The sequence below is a fragment of the Typopeltis vanoorti genome, chromosome 1 (genome assembly GCF_054136105.1).
Source record: "Typopeltis vanoorti isolate ZY-2024b chromosome 1, IOZ_Tvanoo_1.0, whole genome shotgun sequence".
Classification (NCBI taxonomy): domain Eukaryota; kingdom Metazoa; phylum Arthropoda; class Arachnida; order Uropygi; family Thelyphonidae; genus Typopeltis; species Typopeltis vanoorti.
The window spans coordinates 76,693,168-76,714,400 of record NC_143549.1 but is presented as its reverse complement, the minus strand read 5'-3'; the positions used below and the strand labels follow the sequence as shown (position 1 = coordinate 76,714,400).

At 37.5% G+C, this 21,233-nt stretch overlaps 1 protein-coding gene across 1 annotated transcript in view; it reads right to left on the bottom strand.

The window, feature by feature from the left end:
* The window catches only part of LOC150110107 (putative carbonic anhydrase 3), a 132,738-nt gene that overhangs the window by 34,199 nt on the left and 77,306 nt on the right, over positions 1–21,233 (bottom strand). The window contains exon 7 of the mRNA XM_090414356.1: positions 13,004–13,063. Coding sequence (XP_090270482.1) covers positions 13,004–13,063 — 60 coding nt within the window. The remainder of the gene's footprint in view (positions 1–13,003; positions 13,064–21,233) is intronic.

Below are 21,233 nucleotides of genomic sequence, written 5' to 3'. Positions count from 1 at the left end.
AGAATGTAATCCAGAAATGGAAATAAAAGTTAGAATTGAAATGGCAAGAAAAAATTTTCTCCTGATGAAATCAACACTGTGTAACCACAACTTAAACTTAGAACCTTAGAGTATGCATGGTTAAATGCTATGTATGGTCTATATTGCTGTACGGTGCAGAAACTTGGACCTTGAAGACAACATCAATAAAAAAACTTGAATCCTTTGAGATGTGGTTATACAGACGAATATTAAAAATCCCATGGACAGCAAAAACATCCAATCAGGAAGTACTGGAACAAATGGGGAAATCACGTGAACTTCTAGATACCATAAAAAGAAGGAAAACTGCATATCTTGGTCACCTACTTCATAATGAAAAATATAAAATACTTCAATTGCTTATAAATGGAAAGATAAATGGAAGAGGACAAGGAAGACAAAGAAAATCTTGGCTGGCAGACATCAGACAGTGGACTGGCATGAGCTCTGAGGGACTGTTTAGAGTGGCTGAGGATCGCTCAAAATTTGCAAAGGTGGTCGTCAGCCTCCAATAGGAGATGGCACTCAAAGAAGAAGAAGCCTCCACTTCACACCAGATAGACTCAAACTCACTGCTACATGGGACATTGTTACCATAATTGTTTTTTTGTGTTTCTACCATAACTGGACTTAAGGTGTCTGATATCATTAGTAGTAGTACTCTCCCTCCTCTCCTATCTCTTTTGTCATTCCTAAAAATAGTATACCCATTATACTCAATCTCAGTTACCATATCTGATTCTGATACCTAGTTTTCACTAATGCCAACAATCTTAGTATAATATAAATTATAAATTAATATAAAGGTTGAAACACTAAATTTTATTTTAATTTTCATTTGAGTAAGTTATTAAACATGGTGGGATGTCTTCATAATTATTCATAATGATTGCTGATCATCACGTAACCCTGAAAAAAAGGTAAGATTCATTCTGAGTTTCATAATATATAAGTGTAGTGATTGTTTGCTTACACTTGGATAAAGGATTAAGCCAAGAATATAATTTTTTGGCATCTTTAATTTATATTTAGCAAAGGTATTTCATAGGATGCTGTGTAGAATCCTTTTCAGCAAATTTATGTATATGATACTGATATAATGAGGAGTAGGGGTAGGGATGGCTACTGGAAAAGTTGGTTAAAACAAGAATTTTATTCACCTTCAACAATAAATTGACATTAGAGTGGATAAAAGAAATGATTTGACTAGACTAGACTTAGCAAAGGTGTTGCAAGTTTATATACTAAATGTATATAGTTATATATTAAGGCAAGTGATGTGAAGTCATTAGCCTTTATATACGAGTTGCCCAGTTGTGAAGTTACTTCACGAGCAAACTTTGTTTGCTTACACTTGGATAAAGGATTAAACCAAGAATATAATTTTTTGGCATCTTTAATTTATATTTATCAAAGGTATTTCATAGGATGCTGTGTAGAACCCTTTTCAGCAAATTTATGTATATGATACATAAATTTGTATTTTTATTATGATTTATTATTTATGATGAGGAGTAGGAATAGAGATGGCTAATGAAACAGCAATCGGAGTAGTATATATGTTAGAGTGGAATATGGAGAAGGCAGGTGACTTCACATCAAGGTTGTTCATATCGCACCTTAAAAAAAAAAAAAAAAAAAAATTTATACTCCAAATTCTCATTCACAATTTTTATGCCTCTTCTGTATCTTCATTTTTTCAATAAATATTTGCATTTAAAGTAGGTGCATTCTTTTTTATACACTATGCCAGGTGGAAGAGAATAAAGGTTTATACCTAGAATCGGAAAATAACTGATAGGCATATGAGGTCTAAGTTAAGGTGTATGGTGAGCAAGAGAGAATAGTTGCTAGTAGGAAGGTAACCTCACATTGAACTTGTTCACCTTCACTAAAAGAGGTAGGTGACCACACTCAGTAAATTTCTGCAGTCCCTGGAGGTACCTAGGTAATAACAATAATAATAATACTTTGCAGATTAGCCTCAATTATAGCCTTTTTTTTTTAGTGTGTGTGTGTGTGCATGCATGCGTGCGTGCGTGCGTGTGTGTGTGTGCGTGTGCAATGAAGTTACCATCATATCTCAAATAAAATATTTGAATGTCATTCCTAAGACAGAAATAACTGTAAGAGTAGTGCACTGTATTTAGTTTTATTAACAGGACTTCAAATTAATGGACCATTCATATCCAAAGTTTTCAGAAATGCTTTTAGATGTTTCACAGGAACAAGAGGAGGGGGATATAATAAAATTAGTTTAATCCTTTATCCAAGTGTGAGCAAACAAAGTTTGCGCCTGAAAGTATCTTCAGGACTGGGTTAAGGTGGTACAACACCAGGGCAACTCGTTGCAAAGGTGGAGCAAGCTACCAACACTCCTATCTCGGTATCTCCTATAATGCAAAACACATCTCCTTGCGGATATGTCTAATGTTATGCATTAAGGGAAGGGCCACTACTCAGACTAGTTTCGACCTTTATTGAGGTCTCTTCAGTGGGAGCTGAAGAGACCTCAATAAATTATATTCTAGAGGTTAGAGTATAGTATATTATACTCTAACCAAGTGAAAAATAAACTTTCAACTTCAAGAGGAGGGGGGGGGGCTTCTTTGCATTGGTTAGTGCAACCTAGCCAAAAGTTATAGGTATTAGTGAGACTTGGCTAACAGCAGATGATGTAGTTACCAGGATAGAATGTGAAGGGTTTAGTATTTTCAGGGAAGACAGAGAAGATAGGATGGAAGGAGGGGTGGGGTACTGCTGATGATAGTGGATAAATTGCTTCTGAAAAGAATAGGAGATAGGTGGGAGGGTGCCTCTTCATTTGAAGCATCTGGCCAGTAAGACAAAATATACAGTTGGTCATTGCTATAGGCAAGGGGTTTCATAGACGATATGGAAGATGTGCAGCAGCGAATTAGTACAAGTAGTACGGATCTAGTGATTATTACTGGGGACTTCAATCATGGAGATATAGACTGGAAGGAAGAAAGCTCACCTGGAAATAAAATTTATACGCCTACTGAGATATAATTACTTGAGGTAGCATATAATGGAGGGCGACCAGTATGTGAGAGAATTGGACCTGGTCATGAGATCAGAAGAGCTATCCAGATAGACACATTGACTCCGACTAACAAAAGAACTAAGCAGTCTTGACTTGGGAGATTGTAAAACATGAGGAACATTCTGTCAAGAAGGGGTATATGTGGAACTACAAGGCAGGTGATTATAACAACATTAGGAGGAAGCTTAAATTTGTGCCATGGCAGAAAACACTGCAAGGAAAAGATTTTAGTATTGTATAGGAGATAGTTAAGGGTTATCTAGAGGAAGGAATATTAAATTGTATACCTAAGGTAAGGATGATTAATCAGGTTGATGAATGAGCAATATCACTTAGATGTCACTTATCAGTTAGATGGATGAGCAATATCACTAAGCATGAGCTGCAGAAGAAGAAAATGCTGCAGGATATATATAAAGAGTAAGGTGACCAGCAAACTCATGAACAATACAAGACTCGGGAAAGAAAAGTGACCAGCATGGCAAGGAAAGCAAAATCAGATAATGAGAAGAATTTAGCCAAGCAGGCCAAAGGAAATCCTAAAGAGTTCTTTCAATATGTGGCAAATAAGAGGAAGAATGACTATGGAAGATTAACCTTAATGAGTGATGATGGTTACGTGACAGAAGCAGATAAAATAGTTGCATTACTGAGTAACCACTTTGCAAGGACATATCATCCTAGTGAGGTTACTGCTTTAACATATGTGGCAGACACTAATGTGAGAACAGAGGTGGACGAATTGGAGGTTCTTAGGATACTGCAGAATCTCAATGTAAATACTGCTATGGTTTTAGAAGGGATATCAGCTCGAGTTTTGCGAGAATATGCAAAAGAACTTGCAATTCCTCTGACTAGCTGTATAATTTAAGTCTCATCTCTGGTGGTGTTCCAAGAAAGTGGAAAGAGGGCAAAATAATTTCCTTGCATAAGGCAGGTTCCAAGATTGCAGTAGCAAATTATAGACTAATCAGTATCTCAGGTGTGGTGATAAAAGTACTGGAAAAATTGTTCAAAAAGACAATTCAATAATAGTTGGATAAAAATATTATTACTGTATGAGGGACAACATTTGTGAAGGGTCAGTCATACCTTAGTAATTTACTCTCTTTTTATAATAGAGTAACAGCAGAGTTGGATAAAGGAAATGGCTATATGATGATAGTCTGTGCAGTTAGCCTAGTGGCTTTGCGCTTCCCAACCATATGCCTGGGGAAGGAGTGTCCTAGGTTCAATTTCTATCAATGATGCGAGGAGCTTAAGGATCTTCTTCAGCCATAGCCAAGTTAGCCAGTCTTGGGAGTGGACAGCAGGGTTTTTTCTACCAGTTTATCTGGGGTTTTTCATCCCACAAGCAGGCAAACCGATCCTATGAACACACACGAATTACAGTCAGAAATACTGACCCAGCCATAGACTTGATTCGTCAGCTATACCGGTTCCGAGCCTGGATAAAATTTGGGGGGACTAAGATGGTGCCGTACCTCCCAGTAAAGAGAACTCACGGCTGTTATATCATCATATGATAATTAATTAATTACACAATGATACTGCTGAATTTTGCAAAGGCATTTGACAGAATACCACATGGAACTCTGTTATTATTATTATTATTATTATTATTACCACCCCGAGACCTCATGGAGTCATCTGGAAAGACTCATCTGGAAGGTCCTTTTATCACACATACAGCTCATCATACGTGTTTTAAACACATTCAAACTCTTTGCAGACACCACATTCTCAGACAAGGCATTCCAATCATTCACAACTCTGCACGAAAAAAACCTACCTCTCACTCCCCTACTCACACCCTCTTTATACAGTTTCCAGGGATGACCGCTGGATCTCCCCCGATCTCCCGCTATTTTCTGTAGACCTTCTCCAGCATTGATCCTATAACAACCCCCTTACCAACTTGTATAGGTCTCTATCATATCTCCCCACTTCTTCCTGTCGACCAGACTCTGTAAATTACATCTTCTCAATCTTTCCTCATACTCGACATTCTAGAGGTCAGAAACTACCTTAGTCAGTCTCCTTTGGACCCTTCCATCTGTGGCCTAATAAAAGCCTTATACAACGGAACAAGAATCTCCCTACTTCTACATGTCAGTGTCTCCACATCATTCCCAGAAGCCTTTGTGCTGTCTTCACAATTTTGGCGATGTGTCCCCTAAATTTTAGATCCTTATCCACTATCACCCCCAGATCTCTTATTTCCTCTACCTCCAACAATATATTCTCACCAAGCATAAATTCTGGTTCCCATCTTTGTTTTCCAAATTTTAAAACCTTACATTTTGCAACATTGAACCTCACATCCCAATTTCCGTGCCAATCGCTCAATCTATTCAAGTCTTCCTGTAAAGCCACAACATCTTCACTACACTTCATGATTCATCCCAACTTTGCATCATCTGCAAACAACTGAATATCTCCATCCAAGTCTTCACCAATATCATTAATATACAAGTTAAACAGCAATGGACCTAAAACAGACCCCTGAGGCACTCCACTAGTGACTTTCCTTTTCCTGGATATCACTTCCCCTTCCACAACTTGTTGATACCTATCAGATAGCTAGTCTCCAATCCAATGCATCAATCTAATATCCAACCCCATCTGCTCTAGTATGACTGTCAACCTATCATGAGGTACTCTATCAAAAGCCTTTGCGAAATCCAAGTATCTTACTGTGTATCCTTTTCCTCTATCCAAGGAAGCAGTCACGTAATTGTAATAAGTAGATTACTAAAATATGACCTCCCTTTAGCGAATTCATGCTTTCCATCAAAGATAATACCATTGTTATCAACCCAACTCAGGACCCTAGTTCTCATAAGCTTCTCCAACAATTTAACCACAACACCTGACTCACATATAGGCCTATAGTTTGATGCTTGAGTTCGATCACCTCCTTTATGAATCTTGCCTTCCTTCCACTCCTTAGGAACTTGACCGAGTGCAAGACATATTAAAAAAATATGTCAAGGCAGGTGTCAACTCCCTGACACATTCTTTCAGAATATGTGGTGATATATTATCAAGTCACACAGCCTTATTTACATCTAGTTTACTCAACTCCCCCACACGCACCTCTTGCTCACCTACAGTCAGTCCCCCCCCCCATCATCAACTGCTCTCAATCCCTCCATGAAGTCACATTCACAAGATTGAAAGATCTTTATGAACTGCTCATTAAGTATCTCCACCACACATTCTGCATCAGCTGTCTTTATACCATTTTCTCCAATCAATGTCATCCTTCCATAATTATTCTTTCTTTTGCTAGCTACATATCACAAGAACTCCTTAGGATTCTTTTTGGCTTCATTAGCCAACTGCTGTTCATACCTCTCCTTAGCTACCCTCACCAACCAAGTCACCCTCCTTGCATGGGCTTTGTAGACCTCATGGAATTGGTTATTTCCACTTCTCTAATCGCATGCTTAATCTCTTTATTCATCCATCTCACACTCACCTTATTTAACCTTCTTACCCTTGGAATACATTTAGACATTGCATCTACTAAACAGTTTTTGAAAATCCCCCAAACTTCATTGATCTCTTTTTCAGCTAACTCCTCATTCCACGCTACACCTGCAAGCTGTCTCCTGAGCTCTTCATAATCCCCCCCCCCTATAGTTCCACATATACCCTTTTCTCACAGAGGTCCTTGCACTGCTGGCAACCACTCAGGTAATCAATCACCTCATGGTCACTTTTACCAATTGGTGGATGATTTGACACCTCATTTATAATTACATCTTCTGATGAGATGATCAAATCCAAGACCCTCAATCCTCGTGTGCCCTTTATTACATACTGTCTGGGGTAGTTATCCCTCAAAAACTCATGAAACTCATTTTCTTTACTTCCAGCTGCTATCTCATCATTCCAGTCTATATTGCCATAATTAAAATCACCCATAATGATCACCCTTTTCTTATTTATTTGGCTAATTTGATTGCACATTTCATTATCACCACCATCCACATTACCTGGCCTATAACAACATCCCACCAAGTATTTGATTCCATTCCCCTCTATCTCACACCATACTGCCTCAAAACCACTGGCCCTATTTCCCTCTTGCATCTCTACCTTGCATGGACATAACTCTTTCTCTATCATCAATAGCACTCCCCCCCCTCCCTTTTTACCCCTTCTATCCTCACGAAACATTTCATACCCTTCCATCTCTATTCCTGTCAGGATGTCGTCCTCATCTAAGCATGTCTCACTTATTCCAACAATCTTTGGGTGAACAGATGCAATTAGTGCAACCATTTCATCCGCCTTGTTTCTTATACTTCTAGCATTGGTATACAAACACGACAGCTCATTTCTGGATCTACAGCTAGTTCCACTGATACTACTCACTCTCGATGTGATCTCTCCATGCTGGACTGGGGCCATTTCCCTTTCTGCTTCTTCATTTTAGAACCCTTTTCAATTCCAACAGTTTCCTGTTGATCCCTGGTCACCCCATTCCTTTCTTGCCTACACATGCTCACCTCCTCTTGGAGCATCCACCTTTCTCATGCTGTGTATACCCCTGTCCACCCTGATCCTCCCCATTTCCCTGCTCCTCTTGCATACCCATTCTCTCATTTTCTTTACTCATACCACTCACTTCCCCATTCATAACCACCTCTTCAATCTCTCCTGTCTTACTCTCCCACTCTTCCACATCACTTCCCACTTGATCTGATTCATTCTCTCTATTCACTTCTCTACTTTCCAGCAGCAGTCTCTCCAAGCGACTCACACCATAACCTCAAATGCAGTCCATCACTCCCATATAGCTCACTTCATCCCTCAAACTCATTCCACACATTAACAAACTGTACTCCCATCTCCTCACACATTTCAGCCAGCATATCATTCATAATCCTTGCTCTCTGCCTCATTTCACTACAGTCATACCTAGGCAACACGCTAACTACCCTTCCTGTCACACTATTCTCTTTTATCCTTCTAAGCAGCCTCCTGATATCCATTCTGACACACTCTTTGTCCTCTCTCAAATCATTCATACCTATTAACTCTTTTGCTCGCTCCCGCCTCATATCCAATGCCTCGATCACTCTACTCATTTTAGCACCTGGAAAACATACCTTGTGCATTCTATCCTCCAGCACACCTTTAATAATGGAGTCGCCATACAACGCCACTTGCTCATCTTTCAATGATGTGATATCAGAATGTGTCCTGAGGTTAGAAGAATAAATAGAGTAGGAGTCAAATGGATGTGTAATCTTATTAAGCAAGAGATCCATAAGACAGGATGATGAAGAAATACTGTGCAGAAAGCAAAGTTTGAGTGTGAAAAGAAAATGGCTTTGTGTGCTAAAGATAACCCACAAGAATTCTATCAATATACTGCAAGTAAAAGAAAGAAAGAATGAATGTGAAAGAATAACTCTTATAAATGCAGATGGTATGAGGTAACAAATGCAACAAAGGTTGTTCAACTAATGACTGCCCTTTTGCTAAAAGCTATCAACCTGGTGTATGCAACATTGAGCTCACTGTTACCTCTTCACTGGATGAAGAAACTTAGGTGTATGAGGTTAAGGCATTAGAGCAGTTGCACAAACTGAATAGAATTCAGCAACAGGGACTGATAGGATATCAACATGTGTGTGAGTCACAGAACAGGGAGGATTCTGCAGGAATAGAAAGAATGTATGGCAATTCCACTCAACAAGCAAGCCCGTTCTGTACTTGGGGTGCAAAGGGTGAAATGAACCCGGGCGGCACAATTTAGGGGCGGTATAATCGAACATGTTCATAAAAAATAGGGAATAAATCATACAGTTCAGTGTATTATTTATTCCCTATCTTTTATGAACAAGTATTATTTATTCCCTATTTTTTATGATTGAACACGTTCATAAAAAATAGGGAATAAATAATACACTGAACTGTTGGTGCATATTTATCACCTTCAAATGTGAGAGATTTCAGTGAGGAGCTGAGTCACTGGGTAGTTCAATAAATGGTACGAGCTTCAACACAACTTACTACTAAACAAACATTATAGGAGTAAAATAGAGAATGCACAGTGGGTGCATGTAATAATGGCTGCATACAGTAAATAATAAGGATGGTAATATAAATATACAAAAACATAAAGTAATTAACACTAAACAAAAAACAAATATTTTATGCTTAATACATAATGGAATGGGATCTCTTGTTTTCGTAATGAAAACAAACATACTATTCCAAATTATTTGAGTAAGCTTCTTCCGTATTTTTTCATCTTACTTAATCTAGAATGGCCTAGAGTGTAGAGTTTTTTTTACATTTTTTTAACAATACCATTAACAGTTGCTTCTGGAGAAAGATCCTTTTCAAAATTAAAAAATTAATAAAAAAATCACTTATGATCAAATATATCACAAGAAAGATTTAAAAAATTATCCATATTAAGTATAGAAAATGAAATATGTAGCAATTTAGATTTATAAGATATCATAAAAGATTTTTCTGTAATGAAAGCCAGAAGAACATCTTAATAGGAAATGAATAAAAATAAGGTTTTTTTACTATTTGTGTTTTTCCTTTATTTTAATATCCATTCCTCTTAATGTGCAGTATAATAAAATGATTCATAACGTGTTATTGTACTTTGGGATCTTTTAATTTTTAATGTAAGGGGGCGCAAAAATTTGCACCCAGGAAGCGCAAACTCACAGAACGGCCCTGTGGTGTAAAGTCCAATGTATCCAACTATCGACCAATTTGTATCTCAGAAGTGGTGGTGAAGATTTTGTAAAAATTGGTTAGGGCTCACATTCAGAAATGGGTTGACAGTAAATCTCACTAGTTTGCAATGAGCAACATGGGTTTACTAAGGGAAGGGCATGTTTTAGCAACTTGCTCACATTCTATGGCAATGTTACCATTGAACTAGACAAGGGGAATGGATACACCATGATACTTTCGGATTTTGCTAAGGCTTTTGACAAAATACAGAATGGTAAACTGTTGCATAAATTGGAGAATATGGGTTTGGGTTATAGAATATTAGCATGGATAAGAGGATGGCTGACTGACAAATATCAAAAAACAGGGGATGTGAGTCTGCAAGATTTAAGGTAACCAGTGGTGTACCACAAGGATTAGTGCTTGGTCCACTGTTATTTAATCTGGTCCACTGTCATTAATGATATTGGAAAGGATTTGACAAGTGACATGCAGCTATTTGCTGATGATGCAAAGATAAGTAGGGTAATCAAGAATGCTGCTGATATGCAGTACTTGCAGAATGATTTGAATAGGCTGAAATTGTGTGCATTGGAAAATGGATGTCAGTTCAATATCAGTAAATGTAAAGTCATTCACATCAGCTTGATTAGATATCCAATGCTGTGTTATATTGGTGGGATTATGCTAAAAAAATTATGAGGCTAGGGATCTTGGAGTGTTAGTAGATAGGAAGTTGAAGTTCAGCGACCATGTAGCAAAGATTGCAAATACAACTTAAAAGATAATTGCAATCAGTGGTGGCTTGTATACATAAGCACTGCGACACTGCAGCACGGCTAAGGAAAAAAACGAAAAAATTAACTTTTGTTTTGTTTATAAATAATAACAATGCTTACAACATTATATAAATGCAATACTACATGTTAAGGGTTACAGCTTATGTTTTGACATTGATTGAATAGTTAATAATTGGAATTGTTCAATTAACGCTTTAGATTTTGAAACAAATGCACTGCGATCTAATGCAGTGTCGGAATTATCATGTTTGGTCATTTGTGGCTAGACTCGCCAATATTCATTTGCACTAGTCACTGCAAATAACAAGTGAATCCGACACTGCTCGTTGAGCAGTGTTGCTACAGATAAATTGTATGCTTGTGTGCATTTTTTCTGTGAGATACGAAACTTTTATTATTGGTGTGTGTTTGTGGTGAGGGCGAAATATATTTGGCAAAAATATTTCACCCTCACGATGAATGCACACAATATTTTTGGCAAAAATATTTCACTCTCACCACGAACGCACACCAATAATAAAAGTTTTGTATCTCACAGAAATAATGCACACAAGCATACAATTTATCTGTAGCAACACTCACTTGTTATATGCAATGACAAGTGAAAACGAACATTGGTGAGTTTCAAAATTCTTGAAGTATGTAAATTTACATATTCTTGAATATGTAAATTTACTTATTAATAAATTGGTTACTGATTAGGAAAAAAATGAATTATTTTTCTTATTTTGTATATGCAGCACCCTACTTAAAATTTTCAATGGCCACCACTGATTGCAATGCTCAAACAAATATTCAGACAAACGTAAGATAAGAATCCCATTTTACCTCTTTACAAGGCCTTGATAAGACCTCACTTGGAGTATTGTGCGCAGGTCTGGTCTCCAGGTTTCCGTTGTGATTCTGATATAGTAAAGAGAGAGAGAGAGAGAGAGAGAGAGTGTGTGCAAAGGAAAGTGTTAAAAAATTATAAGGGGATTGTGGAATATTGATTATGAAGACAGATTGAGAATTTGCAGACTGCAGACACTAGCAAACAGGAGAAACAGGGGTCATATGATTTCGACTTACAAACTTCTGAAAGGGTCATACAGGATTGCAATTGATGGAATTTTTCAATTTTTGGAGGGTGGGGAAAGGACAAGAAGGCATCCTTGGAAGCTGAGAATAAATGCTGCTAAGAAGGGAGTGAGGGCTAGATTTTTCTCTCATGGGTGGTGCATGCTTAGAATGGATTGCCATTGGATGTTGGGAGTACAAGCAGTGTGAATGAATTCGAGAATAAGTATGATAGCTGGTGCGTGTAGTATGTGGCCTCCCCTGAGGGTCTCTCTTAATAATAATAATAATAATAATAATAATAATATATAGCTAAGGCTGATAAAGTAGTTCATAAGATTACTTGGCTATTGAAGAACACATTAAGTAGAGTGAGGAAGTTGTTATTCCTATTTATAAGACCCTGATACGTCCACTACTACTGTGAAAGTGGTCAAGAATATTCAGAGGTGAGCAACCAAGATGGTGAGTGGTTTGTGGAATGTTCCTTATGAGGATGGATTGAGGACATGTGGATTGATAGGAGAAAAAGAGGGATATGATAGAAATATTTAAGTTGCTTAAATGGTTTTATTGGATAGATGCAGGGGAAATGTTTCAGCATTTGGTTAGAGGGCCAGAACAAGATGCCATTCTTGGAATTTGAATAAAGGTGTGATTAGTAGGGGGTGTGAGGACTAGATTTTTTGCTTGGAGAGTTGTGAATAAGTGGAATGGGTTGCAAGAGCCAGTTGTGAGTTGCTTCATCTGTTAATGGACTCAAGGAGAAGTATGATAGATTGTATGTATACTTTGGGTCTCCCAAGATGAGGCTTTGGACACCATGGAGGCGCACATACAATAATAATAATAATGTTTTTAAGAAATATTCTAAACAGAACTATAAAAAATGTAACATGCTGATTGGTTAATTGATCTTCCTGCTTCTGGCTATTCTAAAGACAAAAAGGATATATATATATATATATATATATATACAAGACTGAGATAAAAAAAAAAAAAAATATATATATATATATATATATATATTTTTTTTTTTTATCTCAGTCTATATATTACCTAATGTTGGGTAAAGGCCTCTCCCATTGTGGGATGGTTGGGTCTACTTCTCCTATAGTGACCCATTCCATCATGAACGAGTGTGGATAACTTGTGTGAATGAATGTATATAAGTGAAAGACAATTACAAACACCCATGCCCACAGCAGGATTCGAACGTGCAGGCTTTGGCTGGAGAGCATATAGACTAACCACTTGGCCAACCAGGCTGGCATATATATATATATATATATATATAATTATTTGTATTCATACATCTCACAAATAAATATCTTACCTCAAGAAAGACACCTAAAATAGCTAATTCACCTCTATTATTGACATGTACCATGTGAAGCTGAAAAATAATAACTTAGTTATATTTCACATTCTAAACTGCAGTGCATTAATTTTGTTTTGATATTATTGACATATTTCATATAGTGAAACCTCAATTCATTGTTTTTTAGGGGAATGGATAACAAAAATGATATATATGGGAAAAGGATAGTTCTGGGAACCAATAAAAATTATATATAAGAACCATTTAATAATTAATATTCACTGAAATACAGTATATGATACATTACAGTATATTTTAAACATTACTTCTTGCTGGAAAAACCTTTCATTGACATTTGTTTTGTGCAAACTTTACCCTTCGAATCAAAGTGTGATCTTTCAAGACCTGCAACACTTTCACAATCATAATCCTTAAACCCTCGTTATCCAGCCATTCTTCTTCTTCTATTTTTGTGTTATGACCTGCTTGGTGCAGGGTCTGCATTTATATATTGCATGCATTTGCATTTGCAATATATGATATGCATTTGCCCCTCCATTTCATTCCTTTTGCAGCATCGGTAGGATGGACACCCACGGCCTGCATGTCTTCTTTTAGGTTCTCCATCCATTGCTTTTTCAGTCATCTTTTAGGTCACTGGCGATCTGGGCTAAGTGTAAGGGCCCATCCTGCAACAGATTCCTTGTCAGTCCTGACCACATGCCCATATGATCATAGGCATGCCTCCCTCACCTTCTCTAGAATTGGGCAAGACCAAGGATTTTCTAGGTGTCATCATTTGTGATATGATAATAAGTTGAGTGTATCCCAGTGTCCATTGGAGCATCTGTATCTCCATAACATGTACTGCCTGTTCATGTTGTTTTGTTACAGGCCAGCTGCTACATAAAATACAACTGGTCGGATGACTGTGCAATAGATCTTGGATTTGAGATGCTGGGGTATTTTCTTATCACACAAGACTCTAGTGACCTGGTGCCCATTTCACCCAGGTAGCATTAATTTGTGTTCTAGTATCTCGGAGGGTAATACTATCAGACCTCACATGGGATCCAAGGTATTGAAAGTTAGAAGTCTTAGTAGTTCAGTACCAGTGACTAGAATTGTGCCATATGTTTGGGTGCCATTCTAAATATTCAGTTTTTGTCGGGTTGAGTCACAAACCGAAGTCGTCAAATCGTGTTTTCCATTGGTTGACCAGTAAATCAAGTTCAGCTCTGGTCTTGTGGGCCAGCAGGACATCGTTGGCATACAGTAGGGGATGAGGCTGTTTGCAGGTCTGCTGTCACTGTGTCCATGCACAGGATAAACAGAAGTGGGCAAATCTTCGGTGAATGCCTACCTGAATGTTAAATAGCTTGGTGATGCCAGCAGCATAGCAGATGGAACTGGTGGTGTCAATGTAGAGGAACTGTACCCACAGTATATAAGCTTCAGGAATGTTGTGGGTGCATAGAGAGCACCAAATCAGTTCATGTAGCACTTGATCAAATGCTTTCTCCAGGTCCAGGAGGACCATGTGGACCATCTTTCTTTTCTCCCTGTGTCTTTCCATTAGTAGATGGGAGGTATGGATTGCATCTGTCATCCCATAACCTTTTACAAAGCTACATTGATTTGGTTTAATATGTCTCTTAAATGGGCATCGATCATACATTCAAAAATCTTTATGGTATGGCAGAGGAGACAAATGGGAGGGGGTGGTAGTTAGTGCAGACAATGATATCACCTTTGCCTTTCCAAATGGGTACTGTAGTGCTAGTCTGCCAGTCAGATGGAATCTCATTTTCCTTGATGCATTTGTTGAACAGTCCTGTCAAAAACTCTATCCAATATTGTCCTATGTATTATTTTAATGCAATATGTAATGAAGAGTGCCTGCATCCACTGATTCCCACTGCTGATCCTGTTCTTGAGGTTGTACCACTTATCACACCCACAGATGGCATTTGCAACCTCTGTGGGTGTGATAAGTGGTACAACCTCAAGAACAGGATCAGCAGTGGGAATCAGTGGATGCAGGCACCCTTCATTACATATTGCATTAAAATAATCATGCCATTGTTTGCTAGTTGTTGCAGTAGCTATCCTTCTGCTTCTTTGGCATATGATTGATGTCTGGATTTGGGTAGTCTGTATATGTCATTAGCTTCTTCAGGTTTGTCCAGGTGAATACACAGGTTGTGGTAATGTTCAGCTTTTGCTTCCACTAATTCTTGTTTAGCAATTTTCTTGAGTTGGTAGTAGTGAGTGAGGTTGTCATCAGTTCTAGACTAGCCAGTTCTTGTAGGCATCTTTCTTGGCTCCCACCATGTGCTGGATATTTTCATTCCATCACCAAACTTGCTTGTCTATGAATCAGTAGTCTGGTTTAGTTGCACTTAAGATGAATAAAGAGGTTGGTGGTGGTTAATATTCAGGACTGAATGATTCTCTATGAAAATCTGAATGGGTTTATTAAAGAAGTATGTTTTAGGATTTTATTTACATATTACATTAGGATGACATATGCTGGATAAGGGAGATGCATATATAATGGTATATCTTGATTATGCAAAGGTGTTTGACAGAATGCTAAATAACAAGGTGGTATGTAAACTGAGATGAATAAATTTGGATTAATGGATTAGTAATACAGAAGATTAGCTATCTAATAGATATCAGTACTGCTTTCCCTCTGTTTGGCAATGAAATGAAAAGAGTGTTCTGGAACAAAGTGGAAGAGCAATTTTTTCTGCATGTTACAGAGTTGGGGACAGTTATAAAGACTAAAATTGATGTGGGTTTTCATGGGCGATTTCAATAAACTGTATGGGGAAACACTAGGTTCAATGTTACAAAGTATAAGATTTTGAAATTTAGAAATAAATAATGTAACATCATCATCATCATCAAATTCCTAATAGGTACCTTTGGACGATGTAGAGGATAATTATGATAGTGCTACATGAAAAAAATTACATCATTAACTTACACAATAATGTAATATTATGAACTCAATTATCTGGAAATGTATTGAAGAAAGTGAAAGAAAATAGAGAATTGGGATAATGGCAGACAAGACCTGAAATGTGGGGACCATTAAAAAAACACAATGGATTATAGCAATGATGAGTAGAACCAAATGTACAAGGGTTGCTCAGTCCACACTTGGATAACTGTATAAGTTTTGATCATCTGGTTATTGAGGCAATGGAGAGAATTTGGAAAAGGTCTAGAAAATAGTAACTAAGGTAACTAAGAAAATAGTAACCTTAGTTACTATTTTCTGGTCTCTGAAATGCTGAGTAGAAGTATAGATTGAGGAATGCTATCTGTAGAGTCAGATAATTAAGAAGAAGGATGACAACAGTGACAATGCTGGTGAGGGGTTTGTGCCAAATTACTGCAGAAAAAATTTTTCATGGAGTGGAGGGAAAGAAAAGGCAGAAACAAAAGATCCTTCCTGGGAATTGTGTGAGGAGGATGTGAATAACAGAGTGAGGAATTATTTTATATAATTATATATTTAATTATATAATTATAAATTTCAATTATAAATATTTTATATAATATAATAATGGCAAATATCTGTTGGATTTCTGCTCATGACATGTACTGGTTATTATTAACACAATGTTCCAACATAAAAATATGCACAAATTCACATGGAGAGAAGAGTCTTATTAACTATGTTATTTTTGATAGTGATGTTTTTTCCCTGTGCAGAACACTAGGGTGTACAGAGGATTTGAAATTGGAACTGATCACCATTTAGTCTTGACCAGGATAAAATTGAATTTTATATTAAAAAGAACATGTAAGAAAGTTTTCAAGCAAATAAAAGTTGAGCAGCTCTCAGATGTGAACTGTAGACTAAAATACACAAACATTATTTAAGAAAAAATTAAAGAGTTTGAGAACAGGAACCAAACCTTGGAGATTCAGAGGTAAGCACTGAAGAAAACATTGATTGATTCAGCCAGAGAGGTATATGGTGAGGTTGTGTGCAAAGGTAGAAAAATCAGAACTCCATGGTGGACACAGGAAGTTAAAGAGGCAGTGAAAGAAAAGACAAAAGAATATCAAAAGTTCCTCACAAATAAGTCAGCTTGTGCTCTTAGAGAATACAGGGACAAAAGTCTTTCTTACAAAAGTCTTCCCATCATGGGAAGACTTTTGTAAGAACATAGAAAATAAATATCAGGAAGGTGGCAAGATATTCTGGAGGTTGTTGAAGAAGAGCTCAGAAATGGAGGAAAGAGTGATGTAAAAGAAATTAGAGATGATAAAGATGACATGAAAACTGGAGAAAAAGATATCCTTGATGTATGGAGTAATTCCCTCAAAAAAGTGCTAAATGAAACAATCATGATAGCACAGTGGTAAAAAACAATCAACGGGCATGCAATCAGGAATACATATCCATACTTGAAGTAGAAAAAAGCCATCAAAAGTCTGAAATGTGGAAAGGCAGCTGGAGCAGATGATATTCGACAAGAAATGCTGAAGTATGGAGTAGCTGCACTGCATGGTTCAGAAGGCCTGGACAGAGGGACGAATTCCAGATGATTGGAGTAGAGTTCTCATAGTACCCATATATAAAATAAGAGAAATAAAACTGAATGTAAGAATTACAGAGGTATTTCCCTACTGAGTGTTCCTGGTAAGATTTATGCAAATATACTTGAGAGACAATTGAGAAGGATTGTGAAAGGAAAGTTTGGTGAAGGGAAGATGCAGATCTCACCTCCATAAAACACGTTTGGGATGTAATAGGGAGATGCAGTGCTGCTTGAAATTCTCTTCCAGAAAACAAACAGGGCCTTTTTTTATGTTTGGCCCATACACGAGAGGTTGGCTGATCAACCTATAGTACTTTAGTACAGTATATAGGTTGTGGGTTGGGAAAGGAGAAACTTGTTGACATTCGATTTAAAAGCCTGCATACTGTATTCCTTGGGATATACGTCAGGGAGACTGTTCCAGAGTATAGCAGTAGCAGGGATGAAGGAGGAGTAAAATAAACTTGTTCTGTGGGTTTCAAGGTGTACTGTGAAAGAATGTTGAGCAGCAGCTGTACATGTTCCAATGGGCTTAGTACAGAGTGAGGAAATTATTGATGCTGTTTCAGATGAACATTTCCTGTGGAAATGTTCATCTGAAACAGCATGAGTTGGTAAGAGATGGGTCATTTATCAGTCTAATTGCTTTCCTCTGTATTAAGTCGAGCATTTTTGAGGGAGCTTTTTGGATCCCCACTCCAAATGGGAGAACAGTATTTTGATAGCTGGGTGGATTTGTGATTTGTATAAGGTTAACAGCTGTTTAGAGGTAAAGTAACATCTTGAGCAAAAGAGGAATCCTAGTTTTTTGGAAGCTGGGGATGCAATGATAGTGATGTGTTTATGCCAGGAGAGGCATGATTTCAGAGTAATTCTGAGAAGAGAAATCTCATGTTGTCTTGGAATTTGAGTTATCAAAAATAATACTGGAGTAAAATGGTTCTTTTTTGAAGGAAATAAGACAGAACTGGGTTTTACTAACATTGAAGTTGACAAGGTTATCTGAGCCCCATTGGAGGATGGCTTGGAGGTCAGAATTAAGGGAAGTTGTGGTTGAGGTTCTGTGGGTCGAAGTGAATTGTATAGGGTATGGTTTGTCAAATGTAAGGGAGAAATGTGATGTGCTGTCATCTGCAAAAAATGTGTATTAGGTTGAAGGTCAACTGAAGTGGGTCATCAATATACAGAAGGACGAGGGTCAGTGAGAGAACCGAACCATGTGGGAACCCAGCATTAGTTGGATGTGAGAGGATAGGGAGCCATCTACCATCACACATAATGTGTGTCCAGACAGAAAGCTGGAAATCCATCTGCAGAAGTCCTGAGACAGTCCAAATGATGGGCGTTTGCTTAGTAAGCCTTTGTGCCAGACCTGGTCAAAGGCTTCAGAGATATCAAGTGCAACCACTTGGGATTTGCCAAATTTCTCCATGGCATTTGTCCAGAGATGGGTAATATATGAGAGCAGATCCCCTGTTGATAGGCATCGACGGAATCCGTGCTGGTGGTTGCTTAATAGCTGGGTACCTTCAAGTTAGAGTAGGAGTTGAGAATTGATGGTCTTCGCCATCACTTTAGATAGGACTGAGGTGCGTGAGATAGGTGGTCTAGATTTGTCACCCTTTTTAGGAATGGGTTGAATATAGGCAAATTTCCAGGCTTTGGGATATATATATATATATATATATATATGTGTGTTCAGGAACATTGACTCAGTTGTTTTGATACATTTTTATAAAGAGATTTAATGACTAAAACCGAGAATAATTGTAAGGCTTTAATGATATAAAACACAACTAGTTTCGGCTTTTGACAGCCTTCTTCAGGTGTCTTCTAAAAATAGGAAACAGTAATAAAAACACTGAAGTTTAAAACTGAGAAGCATAGGAAAATTGCTGTTTTCCTGTGCTTCTCATTTAAGTTGTTCTTTCAAATGTGGCATTGTTTGTTGAGTGTGTGCATACAGACTCTCATGAACGCCAGTATTGAACAACAGCAGAGTGGCTATCAGGGATGTTGTAGCTCAAATTATTATTTAAATGTTCACGATTAAGGATGATTTCTCTGGACCCCACAATTTTTCTTTCAAACTCATCATGGCAACGAAAGATGTTTTTGGATCTATCCCAGCAGACTGAATGACCCTGGTGTTCATCATCAGGATTGTTCGGGAAAAGAACATGACTAGACAAGGCACTGGCATGTGTTCTTTTGTAAGAGATGTCTCTCTTGTGTTTCTCCATACGTAATTCAATAGATTTATTTGTTTATATATATATATATATATATATAAAAAGGTTTAATGAAAAAAAAAATGAATTTTGAAAAAAAAAATATATATATATATATATTTATAAAATTAATTTAACTGACTAGAACCTGAGAAAGTATAACAAAAACTTTTAATAAATCACGACTAGTTTCATCGGTGCTCCGACTTCTTCAGGTGAGAAAGAAAAAACATAAGACTTATAAAAATAACAAGGTAAAAAACATGGACTTTCCAGCTTAATAAAAAGAAGTAGAATAGTAACAGTCATATTTGAATAGGTGACCGGGTGCTCCGTTGGCATGAGTTGAATGTGTGCGACAGCTAATTTTAGAGTGCAATTCTGGATTACTGCGCTATGGGAATCAGGCAAATTGTAGCTTAGATTGTTATTCAAGTGTGAAGGGTCCAGAACTATTTCTTTTGATTTGATAATTCTTCTTTCAAATTCATCCTTGCATATATATAAATTAGTAGTGTGTTCCCAATCAACTTGGTGTGGCCATTCTTCAAGGTTAGAGTTTGCTGAGAAGAGGACATGACTGGAAAGGGCGCTTGCTTGTGTTCTACTGTAAGAGATGTCACGTCTATGTTCCTCAAGACGAAATGAAACAGATTTATCTGTCTGGCCAAAATAAGGTCGACCACAGTCACACAAAACTTTATAAACACCAGGAAAATACAGTTGGTTATGTTTTGGTTTTGGTTGACTCAGAAAAGAACGAAGTTTTGGCAGAGTAGTATAGTCGGTCTTTATGTTGAATTTCTTCAAAATCCTAGATAGTTTTGGGGTGAGAGAGCTGATAAATAGTAACTGTATATGAGTGATAGGGTTGGGATCATCTTCTTGTCGAGGATGTTTGCGTGGTCTCATCCGTTTAGTGATGTTACGAGACGAATATCCATTATTTAAGAAAGTATTTTTCAGGAAGTTAAGCTCTGTTTGAAGGTCTTCTTCTGTGGAAGTGAGACATCTTGCTCGATGGGAAAGGGTGGAGATGATGCCCAGTTTCTGTATATATATATACACACACCAGTGGAGTAAGAGAGTATGTACAGACGGTATAGGATAGGAGTCAGTTCTGGTACACAGACCTTCAGGACAATTGGAGGAATGCCATCATGATCCGGAGACTTTTTTTTGTGTCTAATTTAGACAACAGGTTTATGATCTCTTTCTGGCAAAAGGATAAAGGGGCATTGCATGTTGAGCAGCTGGGCAGTTGAAATGACTTGGGGGCATTTGCCATTGTCAGTAATGCATGCATTGGAGGAGTGTGAAGCTAGCAGATTAGCTTTTTCTGTGAGTGATGTTGCAATTGAGCCATCTGGGTATGATAGGGGTGGAAATAGTGTAGGGCAAAAGTTATGACCGATTGCTTTGGCAAGAGACCAAAAGGCATGGCTTCTG